General features: G+C 45.8%; 1 protein-coding gene across 4 annotated transcripts in view; it reads right to left on the minus strand.

The window, feature by feature from the left end:
- INPP5A (inositol polyphosphate-5-phosphatase A) overlaps positions 1-2,555 on the minus strand; it is a 240,041-nt gene extending 237,486 nt beyond the window's left edge. Inside the window, exon 1 of one of the 4 annotated variants that reach the window (XM_079978457.1) lies at positions 1,601-2,555. In XM_079978457.1, coding sequence (XP_079834583.1) covers positions 1,601-1,675 — 75 coding nt within the window. In that variant the 5' untranslated portion in view covers positions 1,676-2,555. The remainder of the gene's footprint in view (positions 1-1,600) is intronic. The other 3 variants (XM_079978459.1, XM_079978458.1, XM_079978460.1) reach the window with 3 other exon arrangements.
- Positions 2,556-21,137: the final 18,582 nt, after the last annotated feature.

Below are 21,137 nucleotides of genomic sequence, written 5' to 3' on the forward strand. Positions count from 1 at the left end.
TTAACCTCTCCCTTCTTCCCTGCTCTCCCTTCCCCACCTTTTATTTTTGGCACTGGGCATTTGTATTTGAAAGATTTATCTAGGGAAAGTGACTTTTTTTTTAACAATTCCAACCAACTTTTTTTTAAAAAGCATAACCTTCTTTCAACTAAAACAAAGACATAGCTTAACTTTTTTCATTCCCAGAAAAACTTTTAACAACAAAAAAGCACATGTTCCTACAATTGAGAGTGCAAATCTGGTTATAGATAGCGCACACATTTACACTGTTGTGGTCATACCATCTCTCGTTCCCCAAATGCTCCAAGGTTTCAAAACCTGTCCCAGTCTGTCAAGACAGCAAGATGCAGTTCCCAAAGAAAAGGCAGTTCCCACAACTTCATTTATATAGCACTTGTTCACACTGGGTGATTAGCACAACCCAAATTGATTACTATGTGCAGGGGGGCAATCACAGATCTCCCTCCACAGATATCAATTTGTGTCTCCTCACCTCACTTTGGCACACAATGTTATTTCAGAGCGGCTCAGCTGGTAGAGCATGAGACTCCTGATCTTAAGGTCGTGGGTTCGAGTCCCACGTTGGGCAAAAGAACCCCGCATGGCAGGAGGTTTGGACAAGGTGCTCCCTTCCGATACTATACTTCTACGGTGGTCATTACTTCAGGGCTTTCCTCCGTGCCTAGTTCCACACATCTGATTCTTCCGCCAGCAGAGGACCACCGGCCCTGCTCACGTGTAATGCAAAACAAGTGTGTGAACCGCCTCTAGGCAAATTTTGCAGGGAAACCACAAGAAGAAGCTGTTGGAACCAAGACGCTGCACAAGTACCTATGGGCAACGCGGCCGCAGAAAGGATGCACCAATTAAAAGGGTAACGCCGGGGGGTTAATTGCGTGGGAGGGAAGGTCCTGCGACCCCCCATTCCCACCCCCTCCACCAATCCACCCTCCCCCAAACGGCGGGCGGCTGCCCCAGCTAGGGAACAGAGAGGGAAAACTTTGTCGAGGACAGCGGGCCCGGCCCTCTCGCCGTCCCCAAGCGCCTCCCCAAGCGCCGCTTCCTGAAGAGCGCCTAAGGGGCCAGGCGGGGCGGAGCGGCCGCGCCGGGTCAGCCAGGCTAGGTGCGCTCTCGGGGAGGCGGCGCGACTCGCCTCCGTCCTTCTCCGCTTCCTGAGCGGGGCGGCCCAAAGGGAATCCCCAGTCTGACGCGCAAGGCGTCAATCCCCAGAAGTGGCACCGCGCAGGCACGCCCGTGGGACTTTCTCCTCGCTGAGAAGCCGAGACTGGAAGGGCGCTAGGACCTGGAGAAAAGCCACGCCGGGCTCAACCCCGACCTCCTCCCCTTCCCCACCCCCCACCCCGCTTCCGAGCCACCAAGGAAGTAGGCAGGCTGGCGCGGTCATGGTCGCCAGCAGCCACTCCGCCAGCGATGCCCCAGCAGGGAAAAATGGGGAACACAGAACCACCATTGCCCAAAGCAGCCAGGGCGCACGAACGCGCCCGGAGCCTCCATCTGCAGCAGGTGACCGGGCCCCACCTGCGCGCGCGGCGCTTGCGAGGAGCCCCCCACCCCCGACCCGGCCAGCCCAGCTACTCACATCGTCGAACAAGGATCCCACGTTGGCCGTCACGAGCAAGATCCCGGTGTTGGCGGCAGTCCCTTTCATCGCCATGATCCTGGCCCAAAATAGTTTCTCTGTGCGCGCGCGCGTGTATATATTTAAATAGACGACGAAGCAGCACCCCACCTCCGAATTGCACGGAAATAATCACGGGCAGGGAGGCCAGGGGGCCGTGCACTCCGACGGCGGGAGAGGGGAGAGTCCGAGGGAAGTTCGCCCAAGTGCTCGCCTCGGATGGGCTTCTGCAGAGGAGCTTTACGCGCCGGCTGGCGGCGCCCCAGCGGAGGGAGGAGACCCTCGCACTTCTCCCGCCGGGGGCAGCAGGGGCGCCGGCATCCGGGCTGAGCGCCCCGTCTCAGGGGGGCCGGGTGATCCCCCCACCCCGCCTGCGCTGGCGGGCTGGCTGACTGGCTGGCTGCCTCCCTCCTCGCTGCTGCAGCCGCCGCCGGCTCGTCGGGCAGGAGGGGAAAGCGGACTTCGCTCTTAAATCGCCCCCTTCTCAGCCATTCGGCTCCGGCTGGGAAAGTTCCTCCTGCCGCTGGCCGTTGCTGCTGCCGCCGGATCCTGGTGCATGGCAAAGCCCTCCAGAAATACAAAGGAAACTCTTCGGCGGAGGGAGGGAGGGAGGAAGGCAAGGGGGCAGTGCCCGGCGGCGGCGTCCTCGCTTCCAGGGGGGCAGCAGCCCAGGCAGAGGAACCGCTCGATGCAGCCGGAGAAGCCACCCCTCCTCTTCCTCGTCCTCCTCCTCCTCTTCCCAGCCTTTGCCTGCAATAACAGAAAGAGGAGCAGCAGCCGCGACGACTAGATCTCTGCACTCCTCTGACGTCACGGGCCTGACACGGCTCGTCTTAAAAGGGCAACGCCGCTCCGCTAGAGCGGCTCGACCGAGCAGTCCCCAGCCACAGGCTGCTGCTGCTGCTTCGACATTGGGGAGGGCGATGGGCGACAGTAACGTGCTTCGAGTGCAGGGGGTTGCGAGGGGAGGGAGAGCTTGGCCTGCGGTTGCTTTTGCTGCACTGAAGTTGTGTGTGTGTGTGTGTGCGTGCGTGTAATCGGCGGAGGGTTTCTTCAGCTTCGCGCCTTCGGAAGAGGCAGCGAATTACGCAACTTGCGCGGCTGTGGAACTGGCGTCTGCAACGCCGGGTCGGATGTGTTTAACGCAGGAGCACGCCGCACGATTGTTGAACCTTTCCATACGCTCGTGTGCTTTTGAATGCCAGGTGAAACTTATCTGCCAGCCGTTCTACTAACTAGCGTTTCAACGCATTTTTTTCCTCCGTGTGAATCTACATAATACTGTATTAACTTGGGCTGCGTCCTATACTAAAAGTCGAGGGGGGGGGGGGGAAACCGTGCTGTTTCGACGTTAGTATAGCACTCAGTTAAAAAAGAGATCTCCAGGATAGGACATCTGGTTTCCTGTTGCCTCTGCATAAACAGATGACATCATTGCAGTGATGTTCTGAATATTCAGGGAATTAATTAAGGGTCGTATAATACACTTTCGATATATAGAAGCAGGGGAAACTGCTTGAGACTGAGTCAAATCACTGGTCATTATAGTCTGACTGGGATCCACTCTTCAGATCTCAGGCACTGGTCTCTCTGCCAGCCCTACCTAAAACTCCTGGGGATTTTACCTGGTACTTCTGCATGTGAAGCAGCTGCTCTGCTACTGAGCTACAATTCCTTTTGTTTCATGTACCTATGGAAAAAGAAGGGCTTCCTGACTCCCAAGAAAAGGCATGACATAGAGACAATGCTCCACCAGCCCTGTCCTAAAATATTTGCAGCCCAGTTCTATGCAACTGCCTTTGATGGACTTAACTAGCCGTAGTAGATTCTGAAGTGCAGGAGCTCATCCTGAGAGCCCCCACAGCTGTACACAATATATTCATATGTATGCACACACACACCCTCACAACAACACAATTCCCTGATATACAAGGATCAGCTGGCAGCCATCGAATAGAGGTCCAGCAAAGGGTGGTATCACAATGCTTTTGTGTGCCTGAACTGCTGATCAGCCATACCCCATGATTACAGTACCAAGCATCATTGACTAGGAGAAAGTTCCACTGAATTCATGGTGATTGCTTTAGTTAGAAATGCAACCGATCTTGCAAACAAGTAGGAACCCCAGGAAAGGAAAGGAAAGAACTAATGAACTATTCTGCCCACCACACATAGTCAGCTTGATTTTTCCTGTTATAATCTGTTTTACTGTCACAGTAAAACTTGAAAGCCTCATTATCACCTCTGGCAGATGAAGTAATTGCTCCTGCTCTCAGTGTTCCTGTACTCCCATGTTCCTGCTCTGCTACACCACTGATAAGTAAGGTTGCAGTCGTTTACTCATCTCAGAAATAGTCCCATTAAGCTCAATGGAGCTCACTTCTGAGTAGATGTGCATAGGATTGCACTGCTCATACATTATGTGTGTTTAGGAATCTATATGAACAATAGGAGGCAGAACCTGATCACAGAAAGCACCTATAGGACCACCTACTTTTGGCACTCCTTTGCAGACATTCATACTGAATACATGGCTATGTTACCCTGTGATTCATCTGGAACCTGACATTTTTATGGACTGTAGAACATCATGCCTTGTGCACAAATTCAAGGTAAATTTGGCTCTGTTTTGCCGTAACTTTTTGGAATTGGGTACAGAATGAAACAATTAAAACTACCTATTAAAAGACTAAAGAAACACATGGGAGTCTTGATCTGCTGACCACAGAGAGGAGTTTAAACCCAATTTATACAGGCTGATAGTTTTCTATCTTCCATTATATATTTGGCAGTTGTGCCCTATTCAGCCACTGAATCAAGCACAAGTCTACATTCCATTGACATCAGCACAAGTGCTTGGAAAAGCCAGTCAAGAGTAGAACCCAGGGCTCTTAATAGTTGCACAGAGAGGTTTAGCTGTCTTTTCACATTTATAGTCCTAGTAGTCAGTATACACATCTAGAGTTCACACTAAATACATTACTTCTGGTAAATAAGGCATCATAGCCACTAGAGGGCTGTTAAAATTTGGGTTCCAGACTTTTTAGACTCGTCTACCCATGTACTATCTGAAAGCAAAGGTGTGTATTGGTTGCCAGGTGTGAAATATATTGGCATTATTTTCATATCTCCTACCCCACTGTAACAAATGCAAACACCACCTCCCGACACCATCTGGCTGGCCTTGGGTGTAGAAGTGATAGCATTTCCGAGAAAACTACCTTGGAGGTCCTGTCTTCAGGATCCTACTACCAACCCAAATTGGGCTTCAAATAACTCATGGCTACATTTCCTGATGCCATTGGTGCCAACATGCACCACAACCACTGACTTCTCCCTAGCATTACATACCAGGCCATCTAGGCAACAACCTTTCTACCAGGCAGGCAATCTGCCCTGTGGCCTTTATGTTCATCAGACACCCAAGTACATGTGTCCTTCATGATAAAATCACACATTACCAGGATCGCTCCCCTGTCCCATCGGAGTATCCTTGGAATGAGGGGGTAGCTGTTCATTCCTCAGGGAATCAGTCCCTTGTAAGGGAATGTTTCTTCCTTCCTCTGAGTGACATTTTCCTTCCAAGAAACCCTAATTTCTTCCCTGACAGTAGGGGAAATGTCACGGGGGTGGGACACAGCTATAACATCTCTGAAGGCCTCATCCATCACCCTGTCTGCCTTTCTTAGCTTTCTTGGGTTTGGCACCTTGACCTCAAGGAAACAAATGTGTTATCAGAAAGCCAGGAGCTTCTTGCTCCTTAGACACACCCATGACCTCTGTCCAACAAGGAGAGATGCTCATGCAAAACAGAAGAATGTCCCAGTGCCCCTCCTGGCATAACTGTGTTTGCACTTTTAAGGGTTTTTTTTAATGCGAGTATGGTAGAGGGGGGTTAATGGAAGGAAAGGTGAAGCCGAGGCCTGTACCCTAGGCCTCCTCACCCTGCTGCCAAACTTACACATCTGCCTAACTCACCTTGGTGCTGGGGCTGCCCTAAGTGGAACCGGTTCCCCTTGTTAGGCTGCCCTACATGGACTGGCAGCCACTCTCCAAGTTTTCAGGAAGGAGTTTTCCTAAAGATGCCAGCGACTCAACTTGGGATCTTTCGCATGCAAGGCAGATGCTAAACCACTCTGATTAGATACCCTCACAGCATATCAATACTATTCAGTCCATCAAAGAGACGGTGTGTGAGCCCTTAAGAAAGGAAAGGGAAGAAGACCCACATTCTAAAGGAATTCCTTTCATCATCTCCACACAGAACTCTGTGTCTTGCAGTATTCCTTGCCTTGTAATCAATAATTTGAATCATGGGCACGTAGGTCCAGAATTAGTTTGAATTCTTTATATATAAATCCTTTTCATGTATTAAAAATTACAGAAAGAGTGGGAGAGACTGAGAGAGAGATCTAGTGCAAGGTTCTTGGTGCTGTTGGGTTCCAGAGGCTCTTAGATCTTTTATTCCTTTTCAGAATATTTTCAGAGTCAGAAATATGAAACAAGCCACGGCACTGATCGCTAGCTTCACACGTAAGCAAACCATGGGGATAGGCTGTTGCATATTTTAAAAGCAAAGGGCTGAGTTGTTAATGTTATAACAATGTTGTTGTGCAGTGGATCTTCAATTCAAACAAGGGAAACTTTTGAGAAACAGCAACTGTCTTACGTGTGGGGGGGTGTGTTTGGGGGGATTTCCTATTCCATTTGAAGGTCTGATAAAGTAAACACTCCTCTACATATTATGCTGTCCAAGCACCATCATATTTGACTTTATTGTCATTTCCCTTTTTGTCAAGTTGATGATTTAACGCTTATCAGAATTATTTTTACAGAGTTGACTAACAAGTGCAAGTCTCTCTCTCTCTCTCTCTCTCTCTCTCTCTCTCTCTCTCGTGTTGTAGCATTTATTTATTTATTTGCTTGCTTGCTTGCTTGCCACCCATCTGACAGGGCTGCATCAGCCACTCTGGGTGGCTTTCAACAAATTAAACCACCAAGCACAGTAAAACATCAAACATTAAAAACTTTTCTATGCAGGACTGCCTTCAGGTGTCTTCTAAAAGTCAGATAGTTGTTTATTTTCTTGACATCTGCTGGGAGGCCGTTCCACAGGGAGGGCGCCACTACCGAGAAGGCCCTCGCCTGGTTCCCTGTAACCTCACTGCTCCTGTGTGATGATTTATTGTATATTTCCCCAACCTGGTGCCCTCTAGCTGCCACTGGACTACCACTTAGGGGAGAACCATTGCCAATCTGTGTAGACAATGCTGAGCTAGATGGACAGGTGGTCTGGCTTGCTGTAAAGCGTGGGCCATGCCCGATGTGACTGGTGGTAGTTGTGTATTGCATTACATCCGGAGGGCAGCAGGTTGGTGAAGACAGGTTATTGTATTGCATTCAATTGGTCTTAAGAATAAGTTCATCTGATTTCAACTCAGCAGCCAATTAAACAGACATATTATGTACTTTGATAGGGACGCAGGTGGCGCTGTGGGTTAAAGCCTCAGCGCCTAGGGCTTGCCGATCGAAAGGTCGGCGGTTCGAATCCCTGCGGCGGGGTGCGCTCCCGCTGCTCGGTCCCAGCGCCTGCCAACCTAGCAGTTCGAAATCACCTCCGGGTGCAAGTAGATAAATAGGGACCGCTTACCAGCGGGAAGGTAAACGGCGTTTCCGTGTGCGGCTCTGGCTCTGGCCAGAGCAGCGATGTCACGCTGGCCACGTGACCCGGAAGTGTCTCCGGACAGCGCTGGCCCCTGGCCTCTTAAGTGAGATGGGCGCACAACCCCAGAGTCTGTCAAGACTGGCCCGTACGGGCAGGGGTACCTTTACCTTTACCTATGTACTTTGATAAATCGATGAAGCAGTTTCAAAGATCAAGGGATATTACATGAGGATTTTCTGCTTTGACTTCCTTTTCATTTCCCCTTCTTTTCATTTTCTTATCAAAAATGCTGTATAGGTTGCTTAGCTTAGTGACTAATAAAAGGGAACCCCCCCCCATGGCAGTTGCAAGCCCTGTCCTCCAGGCAATGGTACTGAACTATCACTGTGGCTGCACTTGCAAGACTTTGCCCACAGGATGTTCTCAAGAGCAGCTATAATATACTAATTCTCACTTTTCACACGCTTAAGGCCAAAGCACGAAACCCAGTTAACTAAGGCATATGCCTATTGGACTTCCTTCCGAGTGCAACATCTGCAGGATCACTCTGTAACTAACTGCACACTATTCAGATGGTGGAAAGATGGATGCATCCCATTTATTTGGCATGTGTTTATTGGTGCTTTGGGGATTCTGTTTCCTGCAATTGTGAGGACAGCATCTGGACTGCAAGAGTGCAGTTTTCCTATAAACACCCTGTATAATAAGACTAACATATAACATATATTACTACTATATTACAGGCTAACATATATTACTACCAATATCCTCCTTCGCACCTGCCAATGTCTTGCGGTGCCATTGTATTCATATCCACTATGCGAGTTCATGTAAGTATCAAATTGCCATTTTAGTAGATCATCTCTTATGCATTCTAATCCACTTTCCTTTTGACTGAAATGTATTAAATGAGCTTCACTCAATGCCGCTGTTCCACTTGAGCAACATACTTCTGCTTGTGCAGTGGAATTTCTCCTCCTCCTCCTCCCCCATGAAGCTCCCTCGTGCACCCTCAAATTCTGTTCCAGAGAGTTGGGAAACCCTCCAGAGCATATTTTAGGGGGTGCTGGGGGTGGATAAGGGATGCAGGTGGCACTGTGGTCTAAACCACAGGGCCTAGGACTTGCCGATCAGAAGGTCGGCGGTTTGAATCCCTGTGATGGGGTGAACTCCCGTCGCTCAGTCCCAGTTCCTGCCAACCTAGCAGTTCGAAAGCACGTCAAAGTGCAAGTAGATAAATAGGTACCGCTCTGGCGGGAAGGTAAACGGCGTTTCCATGCGCTGCTCTGGTTCACCAGAAGTGGCTTAGTCATGCTGGCCACATGACCCGGAAGCTGTACACTGGCTCCCTCGGCCAATAAAGTGAGATGAGCACTGCAACCCCAGAGTCGGTCACGACTAGACCTAATGGTCAGGGGTCCCTTTACCTTTACCTAGGGGTGGATAAAGGGAAGGGGAAACCCCATAGTGTGAGCAGACCTCTGGTCACGCAGCGCCAGATGCAAACCAATGTGTTAAAATGCTCTTAGATGAAGTTGGTGTTCATTTAGAAGGGTGGGAAAGCTAAACCTGTAACCAAAAGCTTCTTGCCTTTCTACAAGTCTGATAGGAGTGTTTTCTGCTATGTCTTAACTGTTGGGATTTCACAAATGGCCTTGTTATGTTACCAGCTATACTACTATAGAGGGTGTTATGATGTAATTCAAACTGCATAGTAAATATCTCACATACCCCTTCTCAGGCAAAACAACATACATTCATATACACTTTTATTAAACCACCCAGAGTCCCATCTTGACTCGAAGGTTCAGGAAACTAATTCTACATTATCTGATCAACTTTTACTATCAGCAATTTGGGAGCAATGTATATACTTAAGGAGCTGTTCAGTAAGACAACAAATCCTCATAGAATGGCACGAGTGGGATCTGAAACAAAATGTGGCAGCATGGAATGTTCTCCATTCAGGATTCCAGCTACTCCATTCCATTCTCCCCATTGTCTGTCCTTCCTCAACAGGAACTTAGCATTTTGTAGCTCAGTCCTCATTGAACAATTGCAAGTGGGAGTACATTCCCTTAGTACATTCCCTTTTCTAACTAAAGGCTGATACCTTGTAGCTAAAACATATTGTTCCTTCTGGACTGTACCCTACTAAGTTTAACCATTCATGGGGCTCCTGGACCTGTGTGTGTGTGTGTGTGTGTGTAGCATCCTTCATTCTCTTGATTTACCAATGAGCACCAGTGCAATGTAGGTGCATGGCCTAAGCCAGGATGTATAGAGAATTTCCGGAGTAGGCTTGCAGCCTGTTTTGGATGCAGTTGCATTCCTCATCAGAATTTAGGGGTGCCTTTCAATTCTAGATCTGGTGATGGCAATGCCAGTAGTGCCTTTCATCAGCTATGGCTGGTATGCCGGCTACGTTTTCTTAGATAGCCACAGTGATTCATGCCTTAGTCACCTTCAGGATGGATTATTTAACACACTGTACACAGGGCTGCCTTTGACAAGTTCTCAGAAACTACATCAGGTTCAGAATGCTGATGAGCATGCAGTTCACACCTTGGCTGGAAGACTTGCTCCCTGCCTTGCAGGCCTTCTTCCACCAGGCCTGGGAAGGTGGGCCCTGGACTGACTCCAGCTACGAAAGCCGAGGCTGCTGAATAAAATCATGGGCTGTGATATAGTTTGTGGAGGTTTGTTGGGAGGGCGTTGCTGCTACTGGGTTTTTTTTTGTATCTTTAGTTCAGATCTTGTTGTGACTTGTGTGGAAATTGTTCAGCTTGGTTGTGTATTTTTAATGTTTTGTTTATGACTACTTTTGCTCTGTTGCAGTTACGTATTGTTTTCATATTGTGAGCCACCTTGAGCATGGTTTGAATTGTGGGAAGGCAGCATTCAAATAAAATTATGTATGTATGTAACACAACTACAGTAGCTTCCAGTTAAGTTTCTAGCCCCACTTCAAAATGCTGTCGATGACCTTCGTAGCTGTAAGTGGTTGGCCCAGAATCTGTCTTCTCCTCTATGTATCTACCCAGACTTGCTGGGAAGGCCTGCTCAGAGTATCTCCACTGGGCATGGCCAGTGCAGGATTACTTGGGACAGAACTTTGCAACTCTGCAATTCCCTACAGCAAGGCTGGCCCTCTCTAACCCCCTCTAGGGACTGTCCCCAAGTCACATGCTCACAGGTCCTGCTCCACCCCCTCCCCCAATGTCTCTGAACTGGCATAATGTCTTGTTGCATGCACAGATCAAGAGACTCACATGGCTTATGTATGTACAAACCTCTGATTTGTGGCTAGAAGGTATCTTACTGTGAAAGTAAGGTAAGGGTCACCTCTGTTGCTCCACCCACTTTTGCCTTCATCCCTGCCCACCACAAGCACGAGCCTAACTTAAATGGTATGCCTTTGTCCAGAGCATTTTAACAGGTATAAACCCACCACTAGTGCACTATTGTTGCATCAATGACAACAAAAACAGTCTGGAGAGGCCCCTTGTGAGACAAGTCAGGATTGGACTGTCAAAAGTGAATTGCATATACTTAGGGCAGGAGTCACAATCCTGGGGCCTCCTGGCCTCTCTGTCCAATCCTTGACTCTCCCTAGTCTTCTTCCCTCTATGGCCTTGCCCTGTGCCCTTCTTGTTTTTGCCCGGTTGGAATGTGACATTGAACTATGACAATGCTTCTTGCTCGCTTGGATGAGGGATGGAGGGGTGTGCATGTGACATAACCTACTGTTCAGGAATGTTGCCCATGAGGCAATGCTGTCCTCTGGGTGAAAAAAATGTCCCCTATCCAACCAGAAAAGACTTTACATGTGTGGAACAACAGCCACCCAGATGCTACTAGCCCAGAGATTAAAGGAAGATACAGTTCCGACCAGAGAAGAATGGGAAACCAAGCCGGTGGACTATGCTGAAATGGCAGACTTGACTGGAAAACTCAGGAATCAAGAGAACAAAAACTTTATAAAAAGAATGGGAGAAATTTATAAGTTATCTAAGAGACTACTGTAAGCAGATAGAAACATTGGCAGGATTTTGTATCACTTGTAGTGTAACTATTGTTATGGAAAATTTGGATTGATATAATAATTAGAGTTTGAAGAAGATGCAGTTTTTAAATGATTAAAATGGAACTCTGGGAAAGGGGTGGAGGAAAGTCCTGAGATTCCAAGGATTCTCTTTATATTGATATGTAATTGATTTTTTAAATATAGATTTGTATTGTAAAAACCAAATAAAATGTTTTCCAATTAAAAAAAAAATGGCCCCTATCCCAGGGTTACAGAAAGATCACCTTGATTTATTTCTAGGTTCTGTAGCAATGGACTTTGCTATAATTTTCCATTGTTTTCCTGAATTAGCTAGCATAAATCAAAGCAGGCAAGACCCATTTATTTTGCTTTTAAAACTTGTTATTAATTATTATCATTTAATTCATTATTATTTATTGTCCTGCTTGTACTATCCTGCTATATTGATTATGAAAAATGTAATGCAATTTTAAATCTCCAGTTCTGCAAATTATGCCCGGTTATAGTTGCATCATTAACAGCCCTTGAAAAATATCAAATCTCCTGGTGGGGGTCAAATTTGCACGACGGTTCTAAATTAGACTTTTTGCCCATGGATCTGCAATAGCACCAATCAACACTCTAGCCCATGTGCGATAGTCTGTGAAGTGAAGTGTCATGTGGATTTCATGGCTACCATGATCACTTTTTAATTGTTTTAATACTGATTCATTTTGTGCTGCTTCTCCCAAACAGCACTCTTAAAGCAGAACTGTTTGAAGCAAGAGGGGACATACCAAGTCCCCGTTTTGCACAGAAAAGGCACATATATTTATACCACAATCTACCAGAATCTACACACACTCTTACACCCCTCTCTATTCTTTAGCCAGGCATTATCTTTCAAGGACACATTTAAAGCCAGGCCAAAATACTCAAGGTAAAGGTAAAGGTAAAGGTACCCCTGCCAATACGGGCCAGTCTTGACAGACTCTAGGGTTGTGCGCTCATCTCACTCTATAGGCCGGGAGCCAGCGCTGTCTGCAGACACTTCCGGGTCATGTGGCCAGCGTGACAAGCTGTATCTGGCAAGCCAGCGCAGCACACGGAACGCCGTTTACCTTCCCGCTGGTAAGCGGTCCCTATTTATCTACTTGCACCCGAAAGTGCTTTCGAACTGCTAGGTTGGCAGGTGCTGGGACCGAACGACGGGAGTGCACCCCGCCACGGGGATTCGAACCGCCGACCATGCGATCGGCAAGTCCTAGGTGCTGAGGTTTTACCCACAGCGCCACCCGCTCAAGGAGGGTACCAAGTAAGGGGGGTGGCGGGGTGGCATGGGAAGAGGGGTGTGTGGCTGGGGAGTGGATGCTGAAGGGCCAGACAGAGAACATTTGACCTTTGGCCTCAGCTTTTATGAGCCAAGCTGAAATACAGAAGAGAGCCGGGCTCAGTTTGCAATGGCTAAGGGGGTTACAGACTGGAGGGTAGGGACTCATTTCTGTCTTCACCATTTTCAAAATTCTTCTCTATCAACTGTATTAGATATCCTTCTTTGTTCTACTAGTGATGTTCATCTCAAAACAAGATGAACCAAGAAACCAAACCTGAAAGGGAAAAAATTGCCACTGTGCTCCTTTCCTCCCAGACAGCAGAGTCCATCAGCTCTCAGCCACCTTCTAAGTGGCAGAAGAAGATGGAAAGACAATAAATGCCCCAACCACTGATATGCATGCTCTCCCAGGCTCACTCTGTATATATTTCAAATAAACAGATACCGCAAAACCAAATCTCTGATATTCTTTCTTCCGAGTGACTTGGATTGTATCAGATTACATTGCCCTTGGTAGCCGATGAGGCAAGTGCCAAATGAGCCCAATATATTATTTATTTATCTATTTACTAGCCACACATAAAACATTTAGATATTCAAACTGATTGTCTCCATCCATTACAGACTAAAGACTCTACTGTGCCAAGGAGGCAGGAACAAGCTTGGCTTCCTACAGTCTTTTCACACAGTCTTTTCAATCTCTAGAGGCAAGTTGGATGTCTGCATAATTTAAAACAGCCTCAGGACTACTTTGTACATTTGTAAAATTGATAGACCATCTCTCTCTCTCCCTGCCTCCCTCCCTCCCTGACAGGGGATCTAAAGGCATCCATTCTCTTGCCCCTGGCCTATAAACTTCACAAGGATGGCACAGAGTCAATTATATGCTAGGCAAGAACTCTTTACTTGGTTCTTCCATGTGGTTCTGCAGTGATGCAATTGTGATGTTGTACAGGGGTAAAACTTTGCCCTAAATAATCAGTTTCAGATTCCCCACCAAGAGGTCCAGGTTAGTGATGAAAAATCAATTTCAGAATGATTTCGCTTAATAATTTCTGCCGGAGAAAATGAGCTGCTCACCACACAAAGAAAGCAGACTGTGTGTCTGCATGTGGAAACAGTAAAAAAATACAGTAAATCACAGGCTCCTAATTGAAGACTGAGAAAGTTGTAACTTCCATCATGGTTGCAGCCCTTGGCAAGTATCTATCAGCTTTTTGTGTAAGTAGTTTAATGGTGGAGCACATATTTTGCACACAAAAGGTCCAACATTCAGTCCTTGGCTTCTCCAGGTAGACCACAGCAAGACGTATGGAGAACTGCTATGAGTCTGCATAGAATAGGGTTGGGGAACCAGTTTAAGCCTAGAGATACTGTTTCACCAAACACAGAATTGGACCAGACTACTGCTTCTGCTGATTCAGAGCCAACACATCTGAAGGTTGGTGGTTCAAAGCTCACTGAACCTGTAGCTGGTGCTTTGGAGTTTGCTAAACTTCAGCCAGGACCTTCACAGATCCTGTCTCCTGAACACATCTCACCAAGTGCTCCCTGTGCTATCACATCTGCTCAACAGCACAGGGAAGTTGCCAGGTGGGAGGCCACAGAACGGTGAACAGGTGCTTGTATGCAGGTCAGGGAGTTGGCCCATTGAGAGCCACATTCTTTAGCCCAAGGAGGTGGAACTTGGGAATGGAGGACTGCAGGAAAAGAGTCACCAATGGCCTTTGTTGGAGCAAGTGGCTCACTTGGAGCTATCCATGGTGCTGCAACCACCTGTCTTGTTTGCCCTGTGGTTACCTGGTGGAGATGCATCAGATCATTTGCAGCCCTACGGTGTTGTTGGAGTCTTATCTTTAGTCGGCTCCAGCCAGCATGGAAAATAGTCAGGGAGGGGCACCATGTTGGCTATGCCTGACCTGCCACCCGATCCAATAATCAATTGCAATGCTCCCATGAGCACCTGGTTTCCTTTTTGAAAAAGAAAGCAAAATAGAAATCTTTTTTAAAAAATTAAAACAAACAATCTGTTCATTCTAATGGAATGAGCAGTTCCATGCATTCATTTATTTGCAGGCTCACAGTTGTTCTCTTCCTGGAAGTGAATGAGAATCTTAAGCACCAGGAGTTGCCACTAGGGACTGTTTTCCTTCAAACTGCACCCACTTACCTCACAGCTCATGTCACATGTAGAAAACATGGCTGGAAAGAAACAAAGGGAGCTCCTTGTTGTTCCTTTGTAAGTGGGGTTCACTGGCACGCATGATCAGCACTGATGTCAAGCCCTATGGACAGCAAGTCCTACTAAAGAGTTCCTCACCAGGTGTTGAAAGAGTTAAGGATTCAGCCTACCAGCTACATCCAGTTCCTCACCCTTGTTATATGGGATTAGAACAGCAGAAATAAGCATTTTTAAAAGGGGGGGGGGAATTGTTTTCAAACAATTGCTGCTGTCTCCCACTGGAAATAAAACAGATTTGAGTTGCTATCCCAGAAGAGCAGTGCTGAGGAATGTTGTGTCATAGTGAAAAATTAAGCCCTTGATCCTGTTCTTTCCCAAAAAAACTATTTTATTGGAAGAAGCAAAAACATCACCCCAAAGATCCTTGTTTGCTGGAGACACCATCAACAAGACATTGCTATAGTCCTATTTCAGGATTTGGGGGGGGGGGGACTCATTGGAATACTCTGCAGTTGACATATATTGCTCTGATGATTTGGCATATATTTCTTGTGCTTTAAAATCAGGGGATAATTTGTGTAGTTTTCTTATGCTACTCCAGTTTGCACTTACACACATCTGTCTTCTAGTTCTTGACAGTTATTATACATTCTTGAAGCACAATAATAATAATAAAAGGCTTTGAAAACACTGATGATACATCCCGTGATTTAAATACTTTGGGGGGAGGGGGGTGGAATTGGCAAGGAAGTTCACCTGAATAAGTTTATCTGCTTTCCAACATTGGTTGAGTGTAAATGCAATATTTCCTAATCATAACCAGGCTATTAAGAATATCCCACTCTTCTCCCTAACTTCTTCCCATTTACATAGGCGCTTGGAGATAACTATGATTCAAATCGCATATGTATCAACGTTAATACTAACCACAGCGGAAACCAAACCATATTTTGTGACTATGGTTAACTATAGGATTGCAAACAGCGTTAACATCGGTACAGACAGAACACTAACCATAGTTTGCTTCAAAGTTGAAAATGAGGGTAAATTACTATGTGAGATGGGGCAGGGCAGGGCAGGGCAGGGGAAGGAGCAGGGAGTAGTAAAAAAGTATGCATGATACCTCTCGCCGATATAGCCATGGTTAAGTATGGTGAAGTGGGATGCCTGCACTGGACCGCTCTAAGTTTTCTACTTGTTGCATATTTCATCTCTCAAAGAGCAAAGCGTACCTGGTTCCAGGTACAACAAGCATCAATTCCGTATTGCACAAAGCTTTGGAAAATGGCTCCCCTGGATTTATATAGCCTCTTTCATGCCAACATTAAGCTCTTAATCCTTGACCTAAATGAGAAGATTTTTTTTCTCCTCCTCCTCCCTATAAACTTAATCCTCAGGCAAGCAGTAAATTCCAGCCATGAGTACCGTAAGAATATTTTTTTTCACTACGGTTCTCATCAAAGGTGAAGAAATAACAGTACACAGTTTCTCCTTAGATTGTAGCAGCATCTGTGCATATTTGTAGGCCGCCTTTCCATAGTCAAGACAGCTTGCAACATGAAAACAATTACATAATTACAAATGTAACAAACATAATCATATGCAACAAAACATTAAAAAAGTACACAACCAAATCAAACTATTTCCACATAAATCGTAGTAAGATCTAAAATAAAGATACCAAAATAAATAAATAAATAAATAAATAAATAAATAAAAAACAGCAACGACCACCTCCCAAGAAAACTCTCTAACAATACCCCAAGCCAAGAGTCTTTTCAGCAACCTCGGCTGTTGCAGCTGGAATCAAGTCAGTCAGTCCTTCCCACCCAAGCCAGTTAGAAAAAAAGGCCTGCAAGGCAGGGAGCAGGTCTTCCAGGACTCATCAGTCAAGATCAGGCTGCATGTGAGTTGGAGGCCTCTTAACTGACTGTCTTTTTGCTGCAAACGCCTAGCCACTATAGCTAGCAGCAAGGAAGTTTGCAATTTGCCCCAAAAGGGAAGAAAGCATTTTGCTGCAGTGTTGATATACAGCAGTACCTCGGGTTACATACGCTTCAGGTTACAGACTCCGCTAACCCAGAAATAGTACCTTGGGTTAAGAACTTTGCTTCAGGATGAGAACAGAAATTGTGCGGCGGCAGCACAGCGGCAGCAGGAGGCCCCATTGGCTAAAGTGGTGCTTCAGGTTAAGAACAGTTTCAGGTGAAGAACGGACCTCCAGAACAAATTAAGTACTTAACCCGAGGTACCACTGTACTGTGCTTACCGTACTTCAGTTGCTTAGAACCTAATGCTTGCAAGGGTTTGCAGAATGCACAGACTGCTTCCTTAAAGGCCATTTAGCTTATTTATTTAGATTTTTAAGTATGCTGCCAAGAGTGCCCATCGAAGCTCTGTGTGCTCTAGCCACCTGTTTAAAATTTAAATGAAGCAGCTCTCAATTGCTTTTAATTCATAACGGTGCAAAAGCAGAGCAGACAAATATAAAAGCCACACAAGTATTTTTCCACACTCGGGACCTCACAGGTCTCTGATTTCTTTGAAATCTTATCATAACATGCTTTCTTTGTTGCAGAACTGTAGGCCTCTCATGCATGAACAGCGATGTCATAACTTCTCAGAGCATGGTTTTGGATCAAGGCCAGTGTCCCTGCTAGCAATAGAAAGAAAACATTTTTCTCCCATCCATGTGTGCATACAAACTGCTTGCATGTTGGACGAATACCCCATCCACGCCATACATTTAAAGCACTGTAATGCCGCTTTAAACAACCATGACTCACAGAATTCTGGGAGCTGTAGTTTTGGAAGGGTGCTGAGAGTTGTTAGGAGACCCCTGTTTCCTTTAGGTAAAGGTAAAAGGACCCCTGACCATTAGGTCCAGTCGTGGCCGACTCTGGGGTTGCGGCGCTTATCTCGCTTTATTGGCCGAGGGAGCCGGCATACAGCTTCCAGGTCATGTGGCCAGCATGACAAACCTGCTTCTGGCGAACCAGAGCAGCGCACGGAAATGCCTTTTACCTTCCCGCCGGAGCAGTACCTATTTATTTACTTGCACTTTGATGTGCTTTCGAACTGCTAGGTTGGCAAGAGCCTGTTCCCTTTACAGAGCTACAATTCCCAGAGTTCCCTGTGAAGAGGGATCAATTGTTAAACCACTCTGTAAATTTTAGCTCCAGGAGGCAAAAAAGGCTCCACTAATAGCTCTCAGCACCCTTCACAAACAACATTGAGCTGAACAACAAAAATAGTTTACCCTGTCTTTCTAATTATGTAGGCATTTCTAAAATGTCATCTGGCCCTCACATTCTTCTGCTGATTTTTATTTTTTTTTAATGCGCTACGTTTGGTTTCCATATTTATTTCGGCAATCCAACCTTGCAGAGGCTGTCAATGGGATACGCCATCATATTTAGTTATCTGAATGAAGCACGGTCCAGTAAAAGCAAAAGAAAGAAAGAAAGAAAGAAAGAAAGAAAGAAAGAAAGAAAGAAAGAAAGAAAGAAAGAGCAGCTGTCACCCTTTCATGTTATGGAAGATTTCATTTCCTGGTGTGTCAGAAAACCAATCAAGCTTGACAATACACCCGTGGCTCTTGCTGGTTTAAGTGCTTGAAGCACAATGGTGCTGGGGAAAATAGGATAAATCCTGCTATTGGAGACGATGGAAGGAGGCTCAAATGGCAGCGCTTATCATTTTTTATCAAACGCTTGAAATAGCAGTAAAGGAAGCGCCAGTGCATCTTGCAACGAAGGATACATTTTCTCCAATCTGAAGGCATTTTAGTGGCCATCACCAAGCATCCAGTTTCGAGAGCTAGATCCTTGTGGTTGTTGCAACAATAGCTAAGTTCCTAAATAAACTAAAGTGTACCCAGAAAATGTTTGCTGCTATTCACCCTCCCTAGACTCATGCTTTGGAGCTGTGTGCCACAGATGTTTCAATAGTTGACAATGACTGCCATCAAGTCAGTCTCGTGATTCTGGGCAGACAGATATCACAAAGCAAACAGAATGCTATTATGCTGTGATGAAATCTAAGGGGTCTGGGAGTTTGAGGTGGAGTGGGATTTGGGGAAAGCTATGAAAGGACACCTTCTTTGCATAGAGAAGACCCCAGGTTCCATCTGCAGGTAGGGGATGGGAGAGAGCCCTGTCTGAAACCCTGGACAGCTGCTTCTAATACTTGTGCGTAGATGGGCCAATGGCCTGGCTCAGTTCCAGGCATCTCCCTATGAAGTCCGTTTCATCAAAGTGGGCATTTCAAAATGAAAAACAAGTTCAGCACAGCCTTGGTTTATTTTCTTCCTCCGAAAAGGAATAGCAACCAGATCTCGCTGATCTGAAACCAAGAGAAGGAAAAGGAAAGCCCATCCCTACCACTGTCCGCTACTGCCTCTTAAGCTAATGGGGTGGGGGACACCAAGATGATGATGGGGAACCCACAGGGCACCCCACTCAGGGTCCCCTCAAACCTGGTGCTGACTCTGCCTAGGATGACCTTTATGCTTAGAGAGGCTGCTGTTTTTATGTTATGATTATTCACTATGTCTGCTGCTTCAACATACAGTATGACGATATGCTTCATTGTCTGCAAGAGTTAACTATTTGTATTCTGCACAGCCAACTATTTTATCCTTCTTTTAATGAAATGTCAAAATAAAACTCCTCATACTTCAGTCTGCACAGTGCTTCTGTTTCAGTTATATTTGTGGTTCCCAGCATCTGTGCCATACATCATATGCACGATAGTTTACTGAACTACTTTCTGCCCACTAAACCTATCCTAATCATGTGGAATAGTTTGATTTTTTTTTTTAACTTCATCGTCCAATGAATCAGGCTAAGGCTGCAATGCTAAACACGCTGACATGTGTGTAAGCTCCAGGGAACACAGATGGATTTACTTCTACGTAAATGTGCATAGGATTGCACTGTTAAATATCTCTGTGGTTAAAGTTGTCTAACATGCAAATTAAAGACAACCTGACATTTGACACTCCCTGTGTCAAACACCAGCAATAAAATTCTTTCTATTTGTTCCTCCTTTTTTCCTCCTTTGTGTGTAAGCCAGAAAGAGCTTTTTCTTTCCCAGAGGTTCTCTCTTTTTCCAGGATTTGACTCTGAGACAGATCTGTTTACCTAATATTAAAAGCTGTCTAAATATTGGCAGCTAAGTCTCTTAATACTGGTTGTCAGAGCTCCTGGGATGGCTTAGAGTACTCATTTCCTCAGGAAACCAAGAAGTTTCCAGTCCGGCTTCAGTGAGGAAACTGAAAATGGTCTGTTGTTGTTGTTGTTGTTGTTGTTGTTGTTGTTGTTCTAGAAAAAGAGGTGCTGGAACTCACAATGACAATGGCACTCACCTGAGAGGTGCCAGAACTAAGTTCCTGCTGAAAAAAGCCCTGAAGATTATTATTAAAATTTCTATACTGCCTTTCATCTGAGGCTCACGAGGCAGTTTCCAATATAAAAACACAAAAATACATAACATAGTAACAAACAAAAACAACACCCCTCGCGGTTTAAAAAGGCCATGGATTGTTTAATTAGCCAAAGGCTTTGGAGAAGAAGAATTCTAAAGGAGAAGGAGCCTGGGTCAAGGAGCTAAAAGGGTGTAAATTAGGTTATGGATTGAGAGAGAGGAATCTGAAGGAAGGAGGGGTGGAAAATGAAGGTCTTCTTTTTGCTTCAACTTTTCCAGGTTTTTCCAAATGTTGGCCAGGTTTGAACCTGCTCAAGCTCATAAAAGGTAATGAGATGGTGGCCTGAGGTGTAATTGGTTGACTATTACGCAGTTTCTTGAAAACATTTCTCATTAACCGATATCGTCCTATAAGAATTGGACTTTCCAGTTCTTTAAATCAATCACTCCTTCTATGGCTCCTCACTTCCCTTTTGACACAACCTGATCGAGCACACTCAGAGAACGCTTTGTTGGTGCACTGAACACAGTTTTGAAAGGTATTGCTTCTCAGCTTGGTGCATGGTTGAAAGAGGAGTTTAAGAACTAAATTGCACGTTCTGGCACACTGCTAAAGCTCTTTACATCCTCCTCACAATTTCTTAAAAATACGTGACGATGTCTGGGATTTCATTCCGGTCAGCGTACACAATAAGCAAAGGTAGAACAGGCTGTTTATCCACTGTATACAGCTTGTGTGGCAGCTGAACAGTGTTTCACAATAAAATAGTTCTATCTTTCACACATACTGTACTGAGATGAAGTGGTTCATGTGCCTCTTAATCCTATGTTTACTTGTAAGTAAGTCCCATTGTATTCAGTGGG

The sequence above is a fragment of the Podarcis cretensis genome (genome assembly GCF_951804945.1).
Source record: "Podarcis cretensis genome assembly, chromosome: 5".
Classification (NCBI taxonomy): domain Eukaryota; kingdom Metazoa; phylum Chordata; class Lepidosauria; order Squamata; family Lacertidae; genus Podarcis; species Podarcis cretensis.